Source organism: Heloderma suspectum, chromosome 2 (genome assembly GCF_057233095.1).
Source record: "Heloderma suspectum isolate Gila_16-S chromosome 2, 16-S_ref, whole genome shotgun sequence".
In the NCBI taxonomy this organism is placed as follows: domain Eukaryota; kingdom Metazoa; phylum Chordata; class Lepidosauria; order Squamata; family Helodermatidae; genus Heloderma; species Heloderma suspectum.
Window position 1 is genome coordinate 194599050 of NC_139459.1, and position 14718 is coordinate 194613767.

General features: G+C 44.0%; 1 protein-coding gene across 9 annotated transcripts in view; it reads left to right on the forward strand.

The window, feature by feature from the left end:
• The first annotated feature begins 1161 nt into the window (after positions 1 to 1161).
• The window catches only part of LARP4 (La ribonucleoprotein 4), a 54004-nt gene continuing 40447 nt past the window's right edge, over positions 1162 to 14718 (forward strand). The window contains exons 1-3 of one of the 9 annotated variants that reach the window (XM_084837165.1): positions 1162 to 1247; positions 10076 to 10181; positions 12166 to 12313. In XM_084837165.1, the coding sequence (XP_084693291.1) occupies positions 10101 to 10181; positions 12166 to 12313 (229 nt within the window). In that variant the 5' untranslated portion in view covers positions 1162 to 1247; positions 10076 to 10100. The other 8 variants (XM_084837170.1, XM_084837167.1, XM_084837169.1 and 5 more) reach the window with 8 other exon arrangements.

The following is a 14718-nucleotide window of genomic DNA, read 5'->3' on the forward strand; positions in this document are numbered from 1 at the left end:
AACCCAGAGCAGATGCACTGCCCCACTGACATCGGAGCCACCAGCCTCCACTGTGTCTGCCTTTGAAGATGATTCGGAAGCTGCAGCTTGTGCAAAATGCTGAAGCCAGATTGATAGCAGGGAACAGAAGGTCCAAACATATAACACTGATTCTGGCCAGATTGCACTGGCCACCTGTATGTTTCTGAGCCCAAGTCAAAGTGCTGGTTTTAACCTATAAAGCCTTTCACAGCTCAGGACCACAGTTACCTGACCAGTGTCTCTCCTGGTATAAACCTACCCGTACACTACAACCAACATATGAGGTCCTCCCAACAATGTCGTTTTTCCTCTGAGGGAAGTTCGGAGGATGGCAACAAGGGAAAGAGCCTTCTTGGTGATGGGCCTTTGACTGTGGAATGCTCTCCCCGGTGAGGCCTGCCTGGTGCGCACGTTGTCCTATTTTTGGCACCGGGCTAAGACTTTCCTCTACTCCCAGGCATTTGACAACGTATGATGGGGCTTTTTAATGTTAGGTTTTTTTAATCGGATCCTGGTCGTTTTATTGTTGATTGTTTCGACTGTTTCAAACTGTTTAAATTTCTCTGTGTTAAAGGTTGTATATTATGTTTTATCCTGTGAACCACTCTGACCTTTGACTTTTGGATGGTATAGAAATGTACTAAGATTGACTGGGTGCTTCAGCTGCGCTTTAGTTTCGGTGTTGTTTTGTATTGCGTTTTAACGCTGTGTGCGTTTTGCGAGCTGCACGCAGGGATTACAGTGCATCCCTGCCCTTGCCAAGGCTGCGTTGCGGGAAACGCGGTGGGACTTCATGGATGCCGCTTTATGAAGCGGCGCACCCAGCCGCGCGAAAGGCTGGCGAAGGAAGCGGGCGCGCGCGCCGCGGCACCGCGAACGGGCCGCCGCCGCTCCGCACATCGCTCCGTTCTTTTCCCGCAGACAACGATCGACTCCTGCACCGCCATTCCCCCTCGCCCCTCCCCGTGCACGGGATGGTCCTTGCCAAGAGCAGCGAAGACACCCCCTCCCCTTCACCGAATGGTACGCTCCGCTGCGCGCGCGCGCGCAACTGCCGCCGCCGCCGCCGCCGCCATTACTGCCGGCGCCTGTGGGGTTTGCCAGTGTGCTGCTCGTGGTCCGGAAGCGCTTCTAGGGATTGCCCCGGAAGGGGAGGAGACGGGCTGCGTGGTGGCTCGGCCCTGGTGGCGAACGGAGCAATAGCGGCGACAAGGGAGAGAGAGAGAGTGAGGCCGGAGGAGGAGGAGGAGGAGGAGGAGGAGGAGGAGGTGGTGGTGGTGGTGTGGCGGCGGCGACGGGAGGCGGAGCTCGCGTCTTTTCGCGCGGAGTCGGGCTGTCGTTGCCGGCGGTGGGGGGAAGAAGCAGCTCCCGGGGGCCCTCCGGGCTTGGGTCGGGGTCGGGAGGGTCAAAGACTGGCGGGTGGGGAGGCTGGTGAAAGAAGATGCTGCTCTTCGTGGAGGTGAGTGGGGGTTGAGCCACGTGACTTAGCAGGCGGCGCGCGCCCGGTGGGGGGATGGGACTGACACAGCAAATCCCCCCCCCCTCCCGGCGTGCGCGAAAGGACGCTTTTATTTGGGTAGCCGCCGAGGGGGGGGGTGTTTGGGGGAAAGGGAGAGGAGGCGCGCGCGCACACGCGCACAGCCCGGCGCTCCATAGGGGCGAGGAAGATCACGCGGCCGCCGGGCGGGCAGTGTGGCGGAGGGGATTTTCTGGGGTGGCTTAAAAGGTGAATCGGGCGACGTGGTGTGTGGGCGAGCGAGTCGGGGGGAGTGGCTGGTGGGGGGGGCATTCCGTGGGGAACCGTAGAAGGGAGGGTGGCGAGCGGGCGGGAGGGTGTGCCTGCCTCCAAGGGCAAGCATCGCAAGTGGCAGAGGAAGGCCTGTGGTGCGGCCGGGACTCGTGCCTGTGTGTGGGTGACTCTGAGACTTCAGGAGATGGAAGCGTGGCTTGGATTGTAAAGGCGGAGTAGGCCTAGGCAACATGCTTGGGAGGGGGACTGCGTTGAGGACGGGTTTTCTGGGTCCGGGGAGAATACCTGTAAGCCGTGCGTGGCCAGTTACTTCCCTGAAAGAGGAAAGAGAGCCTGGGTTGAAGGGAGGCCTTGAAAGACACGGCAATGACCTTTCGTAAAAGTTCCTCTGGTGGCTGCTGTGTGGAATATGGCCGGGCACGTGTGAAGGTTACATACTATCTGAGGCTCTTGCTGGGGAGGAAGGAACCATTTTTTTCACTAGCTTGTCTTCCCTAGTAGGTTTTAAAAAATAAAATCTGGGAGATTCCCCCCCTTTCTTTTTTCTTTCCTTTCTTTTTTTAAATTCAAATGCGTGGCATGAGTGCAAGAAAGTCAGCTGAATGCCTGGTTTTCTCTTTACCTTGCCTGGCTTATGCTTTGAGTAGATTCCCAATTGTTCTTATTGTAGAAATGTCAAACTAGTAAATCTGCAACTTAGAAACTTGGCAGTGGCTTAGCTGTGCCCATAAACAGAGCATGCTGGAGAAGAGGTGTAGTTTCTAGATCCTAAGGTGACTTGTGGTACTGCATGACATTATTCATTTTCCTTTCTTATTTGAAGAGCTTACTGCAGGGAGGTAATTGCAATAATATCCTTATTTGATTTAATTGAACAATATAGTTATTGATGTAGTGTTGTGTAAACATCTTTTGACCAAGAAGAATGTGGAAGTCAAGTTGTGAGGTAACATAGGGAAAGGTTTTCATACGGTGCAAAGTCAAACTGGAGAATGCATTTTTAATGATATGTGAACTTCTAATTGTTTTCTGGTAGTAAGAAGCTGTTAGATACTTAGATTAAGAAAAAAGATTGCATTTTTTTTGTGTGAGCATATTGTTTCTTTGGAGTTTCTTATTTGTAGATAAAATGTATGCACATTTACTTTGAAGGTAAGTTCCACTGGGTTCAATATGACTTCCAAGTAAGTGTGCATAAGATTACAGCCACAGGCATCCATTAAAATAGTGTATAGAGAAGGGGTAAATGCTTTCTTAAATGCTTACTCAGCAAAACCATTGACTTCTAACAATAATGAGTAGTTAGAACCTACGTGGATGCCATGTGTTACTAAAAATATAAAAATACATCAGGCCTTTTATTAGTAATAGTACTTAATGGGTAGATTAATATGGCTGTTCAGTAATATGCAGTCCTTAGTTGAAATGCTTTTGGCAGTCTTACTTTATGCAGCGTATGTAAAATGTCAGAAAGCTAGTGAAGTCATCCACTGTGCCAACCTATATGTCTACTCAAAAGTAAGTCCTGTTGAGTTCAATAGGGCTTTCTCCCAGGTAAGTGGGTATAGGATTGCGGCCTTAACTTAGTGATATTCTGGGTACTAGGTCTACATATGTGTAAAAATGATTTGAAGTGTAGGGTCTAATTTAGAAAGCTATAATCTGAAATGAATCAGGATATGAAGTAGTAGCCATTAGCTTTAAAGTAACTTCACTGCATTTGGTGAGATAAGTCCATATTATCATAAAAACAGGAATGACACTAGGGGGAGGAATTTGTTCATGCCTTTTAAATTCCTCCTATTGGAAAAATGATATGCCTTTTTGTCATGACTAATCATTTATTGCTACTGAAATTATTTTACAAATTTGTAAGGTCAATGCTTTTATAAAATAAAAAAATGTTTCTCAGACACCCAAAGATGAGAGCCTAGGCTGAGAGCCATTTCTAATTTGCAGTTTACAGTGAGTTGCTGGAAATGAGTTCAGTCCCAAAGGCATGTTATCAACACACTATGTATGATATCTGTTTGGCTTGTACTTCGCGAAAGGTTGCTTAGCTGATCACAAGAGTGTTCATAAGTCAATTAAAAACATTGTAGGAGACCGGCAGTGCAATCCTAAACATACTTGTTTACAAGTAAGCCTTCTTTGCAATAGACCATCTAAGAATGCAAGTTTAGAATCACAGTCTTAGCAAGCTATTTCTGATGCTTATTACTCAACTAATCTTGATTTCTCCTTTCTTTATCAATATCTCACCCTCTGTAATGACATCCCAACTCTAGTGAACATTCCTGAGTGGTATGTGTTGGTGGTTGTTCCCTTGAGTTAGTTAAATTTGGCAGATTGCCCCTTTTATGTAGAATCTTGTTATATTGGGCTAGGGAGATGATGGCCTTCTTCAGACATTAACACTAAGCCAGGATGTTTGAGAATGCTGACATTTTGTTCATGAGTCATGGATTGTGGATGTTGCCTGTTCACCCCTTATTTGTTTCTCCCACCTGTGGGAGCAGCTAAACTAGCAAAGCAAAAGTTTGTTGTTACATCTGAAGTTGGCCTGAACCTGTTGCTGTCATTCATAGACTTAAACCAGGCATGTTTAACCTTTTTCAGCCTGAGGACCAAATTCAGAGAAGCTCTTGGGGGCTGTATTCCACTGGTGGGCAAGGCCAAAGGCAAAAAGGGATGGGGCCAAAAATGCCAGCATATTATAGCTTAAATCTCTAAATGCCTTAGGAGAGGCATTTCAACCTTTTAGAATGGGGAACAAACTGCGCAAAAGTTGAGAAACCACCAAATGATAAGTGGTTGGGGGGAAAGGGGGTTCAGTCAGTGGAAGGGGGCATGCCCATCTGGTGAATCCCAGAGGGCCTGAGTGGGAATCCAGGCAGGCTGGATTTGGCTCCTGGGTCTGAGATTCTGCACCCCTGATTTAAAGTGGTAGCAAAGCCTGGAAAAGCATCATTCTCAGCACTGCCACTGGGCCAGTGGTGGATTGAATTTGGCCTGTGAGCTGTCAGTCACCAGTCACTGACTTCATATTCAGTGTATACATGAAATGTCTTTGAAGACGCTGCCATATTTATTGTTTTCTCAGTATGTTGTATCTACTACTACTACTGTCCAAAATAAAATAGGAGTGTTTTATAGCAAGTTTTAATACATGAATAACAATGCATCTTCTATATGTTAAAGCATTAGGTTGTATCCAATGGTATCCATCAGACAGCAGAACAGAAGTGATTCCTCATTCCCTCTGCAGATTGGGAAACCCTTTGTACCAGATTTGGGGGATGCACAGTGGGTGGAGAGGAAAGGGAAGTCCCATTGTATGAGCAGAAGCCAGCTTGCATGGCATTGGATGGAACTCATTGAACTTCAGCCTTTATGCTAGATGAATTTAGTAAAGTGTATACTGAACCACTCAAAGTGATGACATGGCCTGGCTATGTGGAATGTATTAGTGCACCTTGAAGTACAATAACATGGCTATGAAGATAACAGTAACCGGAGAGGTCTATTGCTCTCATGTCCTGCTTGTGGGCTTCCTAAGGGCATCTGGTTGACCACTGTGGAAATGGGATGCTTGAGTACATAGGACTTTGGTCTGATCCATCAAGGCTGTTATTACGTTGGTTACTTCTTTGCTAGAGAAATAATAGATGCTGAAAAATGTAAAAAAATAAACAAGGAAATTACTTTTTAAACTTTATCATAATTATAAAGCTAAAACATGACATGTTGGGTGATAGCTTGAATTCTTCTAAGTTGCAACTGGGTAAGATACACATACAGGTTGTGACAGTCAGGTTATTGTAAATGAGGCATGACACATTCGACCTAGTAGCTATAGTGGAAGAAACGCACAGCTTGCAGTCTTGCCTATAATACTTTGGTATTGATTTTGTATGGTGTCCTTTTAAATATTAACTGCATTGCAAAGTTAAAAGTCAACCACATGCTGGCAGTGATGCAACCATTTTGTTTGTTGGAGAAACTTTCATGCAGTTACCTATCAACTGCTTCATGTCAGCTGTTAGGTGTAAGTTATTAAGGGAGCAATCGGATGGCCCCTAGACAGAGTCTGTGGGGCCATAGGTTAATTTGGATTCCTGGATCCAAGATTGGAGACAGTGTTCCGACTGTGGATCAAGGAATCCCCTTCCTCTTCCCCTCGCAACTGGCATGGAGAGATCTGCGTTGGCTGTCTCTCCGAGGTTGCAAAGGCAGTCTCAGAGGGGGCAAAAGGGGTGTACCAGTGGGAGGGGACCGGGAAAGGCAGGATATGATGTATCTTGAGGCCTCCCTAGCCTCCTTCCCTCCCACTCTGATGCACCCAAGCTAGATGGGCAAAAAAGCTCATCTAGCCAAAATACAGAGCAGGAGGAGCACAAAGGTGGAGATCACCTCCACCGCTCCTCTCAGTCTGCATAGGATGTCTGTAAGCCTCCAAGTTCAGAGGCCTGTGGGCATTGTCATAGGATTGTGACATAAATCTTTCAGTGCACAAAAAGCTGAACTTGAGTATTTGGGGTTTTTTGTTAGCTGCCCTAGAAACTCTGTTGAAAGGTGTTTACATCTTTTAAATAAATATGTATTTCATTTGTTTAGTTTTTGTCCTGTTCTTCTAAGAAGCTCAAAGCAGCTTTCAAATGGTTTCTGGGAGGATTCCCATTTGTGTACCACTTAGGACTAGACCAGAGGGGCTGTGGCTTAATGGCAGAGCATATGTTTTGCATGCAGAAGGTCCTATATTTAATCTGTAGCATCTCCCAGTAGGGCTGGAAAAAATCCTGCTTGAAAGAGCCGTTGCTGCCAGTCAGTGAGTTGATACTAATGGGCTAGATGGATCAAGGGTCTGATTCTGTATAGAGCAGTTTCCTATGTTCTGGATACTCTTAGTTTCAGCTGCTGAACCTTATGTGCTGTAATTAACTCAACACTGGATAGAGTTGAACCTGACAAGCAAACACAGTGTTAAAGGTTAGGTTTTATAAAATTAGTTATTACGTTTTCTTCTTGCTCTTCCTCCAAGGAACCCAGGAAATAGGTGGGGTTATTATTGTAACAGCCATGACTTCAGGGCTGTTAAATTAGGCTGGGAGACAATGGGTTGGATATAGATGTAGTCAGAATAGATCCATTGAAATCAATGGGATCAAGTTAGTCATGACTAAAAGTCCCACTGATGTCAGTGGCTCTGTTCTAAGCATGATCAAGTCTGGATCCTACCAATGACCTGCCTATTGACCTTTCAGAGAACTTCATTACTAAGAAGGGATTTGAGGTTTAATTAGTACAAGCTTTTAACATGACCTTTTTACGTGGTGTAGAGCAGGGGTGGGAAACTGCAGTGGGGCTGGGGCCAGTTTCCCACCCCTGGAACACTCTGTGGGCCACACACTCCCGCTGCCAAAATTTCACCTGATGGCAAACCCCCAAGATTTCCACTTTAGAACAAGGGGGGGGGGAGTGTGCACCCTGTTTCGTAGTGAAAATGCACTTTTTTTTGCTGTTGCTGTGCTGCTGAAATTTGAGGGCGAGGGGGCACAAAAAAGGGGCCACCTGCATCCCAATTGTTGCCCACCCCTGGTGTAGAGTTTATCCAAGATGCTACTTCTGAATGCTTGATAGCCACAGGTTTTGGCAAGTGTGTGCTGTATGTTTAGATACTGGGATATTTTGAGTGCTTTCAGATTGGCTGCTTGCTCTACTAACAATAGTACTGAACAGGATGTATCAGTAGCGGGGTGGGGTGGGGGAGGATGGTAGCTTTTCTAGTGTACACTAACTAGTACAGGAGTTTGGATTGGCTAGTGTTTTAGCGCCATCCTTGATCTTGCTTTTTTAGACAGTAGTGATCAGCTCAGGGTTGGATGAAGTCCTCTCGTAGGTGTCAGACACGCTGGTTGAGTATATCTGTTACTAAAGCCTCTCTGGATGAATTTTTAAATGCATTAACAATCCACAATGGTTGCATTGACAAGCAAATCATAATCAGTGGAGCAGGCAACCAGTTAGCAGGCATGTTAAGGCTGCAATCTTATACCCACTTAATCTGGGAATAAGTCCCGCTGTACTCAATGAGAATTGTTTCTGAGTAGACTTGGTTAGCATTGCGCTGTGGCAGTATAATCCTTTGCATGTTTACTTGGAATGGTTCTACAGGGTCTAGTAGGGCTCACTCTGTAGTAAGCGAGTCTAGGATTGCAACCTAAATCAGATGCACATCTTCTTAAGTGCTGCCAGATAGGTCCCCAGGAGGTGACCCTGCTTACATATAAGATTTAACTTCAGCAGGCTACTTCTGAATCAGAGGGGTCTGATTCATGAATGATATCCTATACTTGGTATGACATTCAAGTCATTCTCCTGCGCGTTCCTCTTGTGAATGCTCTTGCTTTGGCTATCTCCTTGGTAAACTGTCTCAAGGCCAGATTTGATCGCTTCAGAGAACAAGGATATTCCTGTTCATGTCCTGTTGCAATATCAGCATGAATATGACTGAAAGGGCTGGAAAGAGTAGCATTTTATCTAGTAAGGCTTTATTTTTGTAACTGTGAAAGGAGGAGGAAAGTATAGAAATTTGTTAAGCTCTGTAAAATGACTCTGCTGCAAAAGTGTTCTTTAAAAAGACCTTTTGACTGAATGGCAGGCAACCTTGTGTAACAAGTTTTGTTACTTAATCCAGAGCTGTTGGATACTGCAGGATACCACTGTTTGCTTTTTCTGTTTGTTGCTCAATCATGCTCGGGCAAGAGACAAGTTAAAGTAAGCAGTAACATACTGGCTTTCAGACTTGGGCAGAATCCTTATGTATGGAAATTTAGAACTGCTAGCAGAAGAATGAAGTTCATGCAGAGAGACGTGGTTCCTTCAAACAATGGTTTGAATTTGGTCTCTGAAGGTTATTTGAGCTTAGAAACAAAGGTGGCCTATAAATTGTTTTGATTAAAGCCCTCAAAATAGCAGAATTGTTTCAGTGTTGCCAGCTATAAGAACTCTGGCAAACACACACACACTTGTTTTCCTGAAGAAGGATCTCTAGAACAACTTTTCAGTTGTGTAAAAAAGATTACTAGCCATAAAAACATTTGTAGTCTCCTTGCTTGCTTGCCTCACTTGGAAGCTTGTGTATTGGGTTTGTACATTTTAAAATGAATGTACTTATCACAGAATAATACAATCCCCCCGCTCATGTTTTTTCTTGTTGACAAAAGATAGATTGCACTACTAGTCAGAGGAATTTAAATTTCATTATGTTATTTACCCTTAAAAACACAAGATAGGCATTCAAGGGTTAAACTCTTCAAGGCCATGGTAGAGAGACCTGCCTAGTGGGAGTATGGGACACACATACTGGGAGTATGTGTGTGTGTGATTATCAACCAGTGTCCCTATAGGGGTTGAATCTTTCCACCTGTAGTGTCTTTATGTATTCCCCTCCCTCCCCCAAATCTCCTGGCTGTTCATAGAGAACCTCTTGTTCAATATATCTGCAGAAACTGCCAAAAGATGTGCCAAAAAATATGGCATGTCCCTGGAGGCTCAGGACAGGTGACCAAAAAAGTGATAAGAAAAAACAAAATCACAAAATGGTTGGTTTCAGGATGGCGTTTTTGTAAGAAGCCTTTTGTACATTCAGTTGTAAAGTGCTGGAGCTGTGTAAATGTGTGATTTTTCTCTGCCCTTTTGTGTGAAGGTAAACTTTTCTGGTAACGCCTGAGCAATGCATATTTGTGGAGAGGTGGAAACCTTAAAATGGGTGAGGGGAAGAGCTTGAGGTTGTCATCTCGGATAAGTTAGATGAATAAGCATACCCCAGCTACAAGGTTACTCTATTGGCTAAAAAGTAAACACTGTGGGAACCTCTCATCTGCATGAAGAAGGCAATCTGGTTGTCATTCTGCAATTAAAGTACAGCTTTTGGCAGGGCTGATATCCTGTTAAGATTTCTGTCAGTGAGTCACATCTACCTATTTATCAGGGTGGAACTAGATGAACCATGCAAAAAAGCAACCCTATTCCTTTTTCTATCTCCAGATTGAGCCTTGTTCTTTTGGAATAATCCCCTGTGACCACTGTCATTATTTCTCCTATAACTCAAGTTTCAAGCCTTTTGAACATGAATAGTGATGAAGTCATTTTATATTTTAGGAGAAATTATGGAGGTACCTGTTTAGTATACAAAACTATACTGCTGTTTAGATGTATTGTGATATTGGCGCGTGGGAAGTTATGTATGTGGCTGGCCAGACTGCTTCCTTATGTCGTATTTTTTTTCTGTTCTGTGGACAGGGTATGGTACTAAAGCTACTCCTTGATGCTAGAGAGACTCCAGAAGGCTAGGCTCTGGAAATTCAACTTCCTTATTCTCTGGCCTGTGCTTCTCTGTGGCAAGATGGTCAGTGCTTTTTCAGTATCATTATACTGTCTTAATAAAGAAGCTTCTCTTCCTGAGTTTTGCTGCAGGGTGTAAGCCCTTATTTCAGAGAGCTGGTTTTTGTTTCTTCCCCCCGCCCCTACATTAGAAGAGCAAAGAATTTGGGAGCAGGGTTGGGAAAGGTTTAATTTCCTGGGAGCCAGAGTTTCATTATGTGCAGCAGCAAAGCTTTAGATGTGCAGAAAATTGGGTGCCTCTGACCATGTTGTAATATTTTTAGGCTGCTAACTTGGGTATTTTTGGGCTGTGGAATAATTTAGAGCTTAAATTCATTGACAAGAGGAGATGCCCTACTGGAAAACTGAAAGGGAAAGTTTTGGCTTCCCATGTAATGTTCCTCAGGTTGGCTACAGACTACACTGGGCTGGTTCGCACAATTAGAATAAGCCACCATGGGCTGTTGTAGGGTTATTAGAGGGTTGTTTCCCCCTCCAACAAGCCATGCTGCCCTGGTTCAGATGACATGACAAGCTGTGCCCAGGTAGCGATTATGGAAATCATGCCTGGTAATCGCCACGATTTAATAAGTTGTGGTGGCTTATTTTGATTGTGCAAACCAGGTCACTGATGTTGACACATTAAACATAGTGTCTGTGAACAGCATGCTCAGTTGTGCTTCCTTAATGTTTTCTGGACATTGATGCTTGTGATTAGATACTGTTAAAGCATTTAATAGTATTTATCCACAACATAAAATGACTTCATCGGGAGACTGAGTGGTTGGTTCTTCATGGCAGAGTTGGCACTGAAGTGATGATTTATGTGCACTGGGTGTGATCAGACTTTCTATGAGCCCGGTTGTGTTCACGGGCTGCTCTGCTGGGGTAAGGGAAGAGATGATTTTTGCTGATATTCCTCTGTAGCCCCCTGTCCCCCTCCAGAAAGCTCCTCTTGAGTTTTGGAGGATCCTTTGGAACAGTGTGTGAGGGTGGTTCTGAGGGCTGCAGCAGGAAGGGGAAACTCCCCCAAATTTTCTCCTCCAGTGAGGAGCCTCTGCTGGATCTGGTTCCCTTCCATGAACAAAAGGAGAAGTCTGGATCCAACCCAGTAGGTGTGTATTCAAGTTCAGCTTTGCTTGCTCCTTCATGGGTGATATCTGTGCAAAGCAAACTTTCAGATGTTCCCAAATACTTTGCTTGGGCATTATTCTTTGGACAAGAGAGTCCATTATTTAAATATTTCTCATCCCATATAATATAGATCAAATTGCTTGAAAAGTTGTTAGAGGACGTTTTTAAAAGGCATGTTTGCATAAGTGTTAGGTTGCCACAAATGCTGATTAGATTGGTGTTTCTGAAATCAAGAAGAGTATTCAAAATGCTGCTGAATTCCACATATGAGAACATTCAATATTTGCTATGGACCTTGGGTTTACACTTTGAAATACCCCACAGATTCTACTCCGTTCAGGTGTTTTCTGCATGGCAAGTTAACAGAACATCTTGTGGAATTGGAGAGCCTGAGTTTGTCTATCACTATTTCACAAGCCTCAGACAGTTAGCCTTCCTTAATACAAACTGTAGGGTAGACAACTGTGGAGAGTCATGAAGTTTTGTGGGGAGGTAGGGGATACAAATTTTTCTGCCACAGGAGTTGGAAGTTGGAAGGAGTTGGAAGGAGAGTGGAGAGGAAAAAATGATGCCTTTTGCATTGTTTCGATATAGGTTTATCAAATCTTATGAGAGCCATAATGCTCTGCCCCCGGACTCATCAGAATCTCTTAATCACTGCGGAAGAAGCATGTCTTATCCCTTACGACCCCCCAGTAACTACACTGAGTCCCCGTACTAGTCTTCCCTGCAGTTTGTAGTAAGGATATTGGAATGTAAGCAACCAGCTTCTTTCTGAAGAGGAAATAGTCTCCAAAGCTCAACTAAAGAGATTTTCCTAACTTTTTTTCCTTAAGGCTTAGTTTTTTGCTAATACACATCTTCTGTTTCCTCAGCAGGTAACATCGAAAGGTGCCAGCTTAAATCCTAATGCAAAAGTATGGCAGGAAAGCATGCAGGGAAACTCAGAAGCCACACCAGCAACGAATGGCAGTGAGCAATCATGGCAAGAGACAGCAGCTGTGCCAGGAAATTGTACAGAGGGTGAGACATCAACACTAACTTCTAAATACTAACAATGGCTTAATCCCTTGTTTAGTTAGGATTGTGGATATAGTGTGTTTGTCCAAATACAGTAGTAAGAAGCAAGCAATGCTAAGTACGGTTGCAGCTTCTGCATGCTGGTGGTATATAACATGAGTCCAAACATCCCAGTTATATGCATTTAGTCCCTATATCGTACTAGCATAAAACACTGAACACACATACATGATCCCAGTAACTTAAAATCTAAAATGGTGCAATCCTATGCATGTTTAGACAGAAAAAAGTCCTACAATTCCCAGCATGGAATGTTACAAGTTGTAGTGTTTTCTTGTATAAACATGCATAGAATTGCAGCCTAAGCCACCAAGTGGATTACCTGTAAAACGTATGTTTCAGTGATGAGTATTAAGTTCATAGAGGTGATTGATGGCTTCTAATTCTACAGGAAAGAGGGGTTTTTGGCCAGTTTCCAGCTTGAATCATTAGTAAGCCCTGGTCTGCCCAGCAATCCTTCCTGCCTGCCTGCCTGCCTGCCTGCCTGCCTGCCTTCCATCCATTCATTCATTCATTGCATTTCTATACTGCCCAATAGCCAAAGCTCTCTGGATGGTTTACATAGATTAAATATACAAATACAATATTGAACATAATATAAAAACAGTTGATATGTAAACAGACAGCCCCCCTCCACGCGTGCATATGTTTATTAGCAGTGATATGTAGTTGGTGGTTTATAGTATTTATGTTGTTGAGATTTGTATATGTGCTCAGTGCCTTAGCTAGTACAATATAACCATTAATTACATATAATTGGTTCTCTTTATTGGTTATGTGGACTATTGTGAGACTCCTACAGGGTGGTTTTTTTCATGTATAACATGAGGCATTAACTAGCTTGAGAAGAGGCAGTTGCTTTACTTAAATAGAAAGGGATAGTTACCTTAAAAGATGTGCGTTTATGACAAGGTACTTTGAGGCATTTCAGGTTATCAGTGATCCTGAATGGGAACTGTTTTTAAAAGTTATAAAGGCCCAATGATGACCAAGTATCGCGCTAAGAGGGAAGAAAGTTGCTAAATGTACAGAAATGAATATTTTGTTTGCTCTACCTTTTTCCTGTCCTCTTTTGTTTTCTTTTCTCATTCTTGTCTTGAGCTTTTTCATCATTTCTGCACTTTAGTGAACACTTGACCCTGTGAACAAAAAGATTATGAGATCTGAGGGCCATATACAACCCAATAAATTGAGTTGTTCTTGAGATTATGATAAACTTGATAAATTACATGTTGCCGGAATACTACTGACACAGTGGCAAATGACAGTTGAAAAATTGTGCTGCTATTACTGATGGAGTTGTCAAGAACAAATCCTGCCACATGAATCTGATCTCATTTTTTGATCAAGTAACCTCCCTTGTGGACTGTGGGAATGCTGTAGACATAACTCAACTTCACCAAAGCTTTCGACAAATGCCCCATGATATCCTGATGAGCAAACTAGCTCAGAGTGGGCTAGATGAAACAACGACCTGGTGGATCCACAGTTGGCTACAGAATTGGACTCAAAGAGTGCTTGTCAATGGGATCTTCTCCCAGCTGGGGAGAGGTAACGAGCGGGGTACCACAGGGCTCAGTCCTGGGCCTAGTGCTCTTTAACATTTTTATTAATGACTTGGAGGAGGAGGTGCAGGGAATGCTGATCAGATTTGCAGATGACACAAAATTGGGCGTGATAGCTAATTTGGAAGACAGAAACAAAATTCAAAGTGATCTTGATAGACTGGAGCGCTGGGCAGAAGACAACAGAATGAACTTTAATTTGATAAATGCCAAGTTCTGCACCTAGGAAAAAGAAACCAAATGCACAGTCACAAGATGGGGGATACTTGGCTCAACAACACTACAAGCGAGAAGGATCTGGGAATTGTTGGTCACAAGCTGAATATGAGCCAACCATGTGATGTGGCTGCAAAAAAGGCAAATGCTATTTTGGGCTGCATTAATAGAAGCATAGCTTCCAAATCCCGGGAAGTACTAGTTCCCCTCTACTCAGCACTGGTTAGGCCTCATCTGGACTACTGTGTCCAGTTCTGGGCACCACACTTCAAGAAGGATGCAGACAATCTGGAGAGGGTTCAGAGAAGGGTAACAAAAATGATCAGGGGACTGGAAACAAAGCCCCGTGAAGAGAGACTGAAAGAACTGGGCATGTTTAGCCTTGAGGAGAGAAAACTGAGGGGAGATATGATAGTGCTCTTCAAGTACTTGAAAGGTTGACACAGAGAGGAAGGCCAGGATCTCTTCTTGATCATCCCAGAGTGCAGGACACGGAATAATGGGCTCAAGTTGCCGGAAGCCAGATTCCGGCTGAACATCAGGAAAAACTTAGAATCATAGAATAGT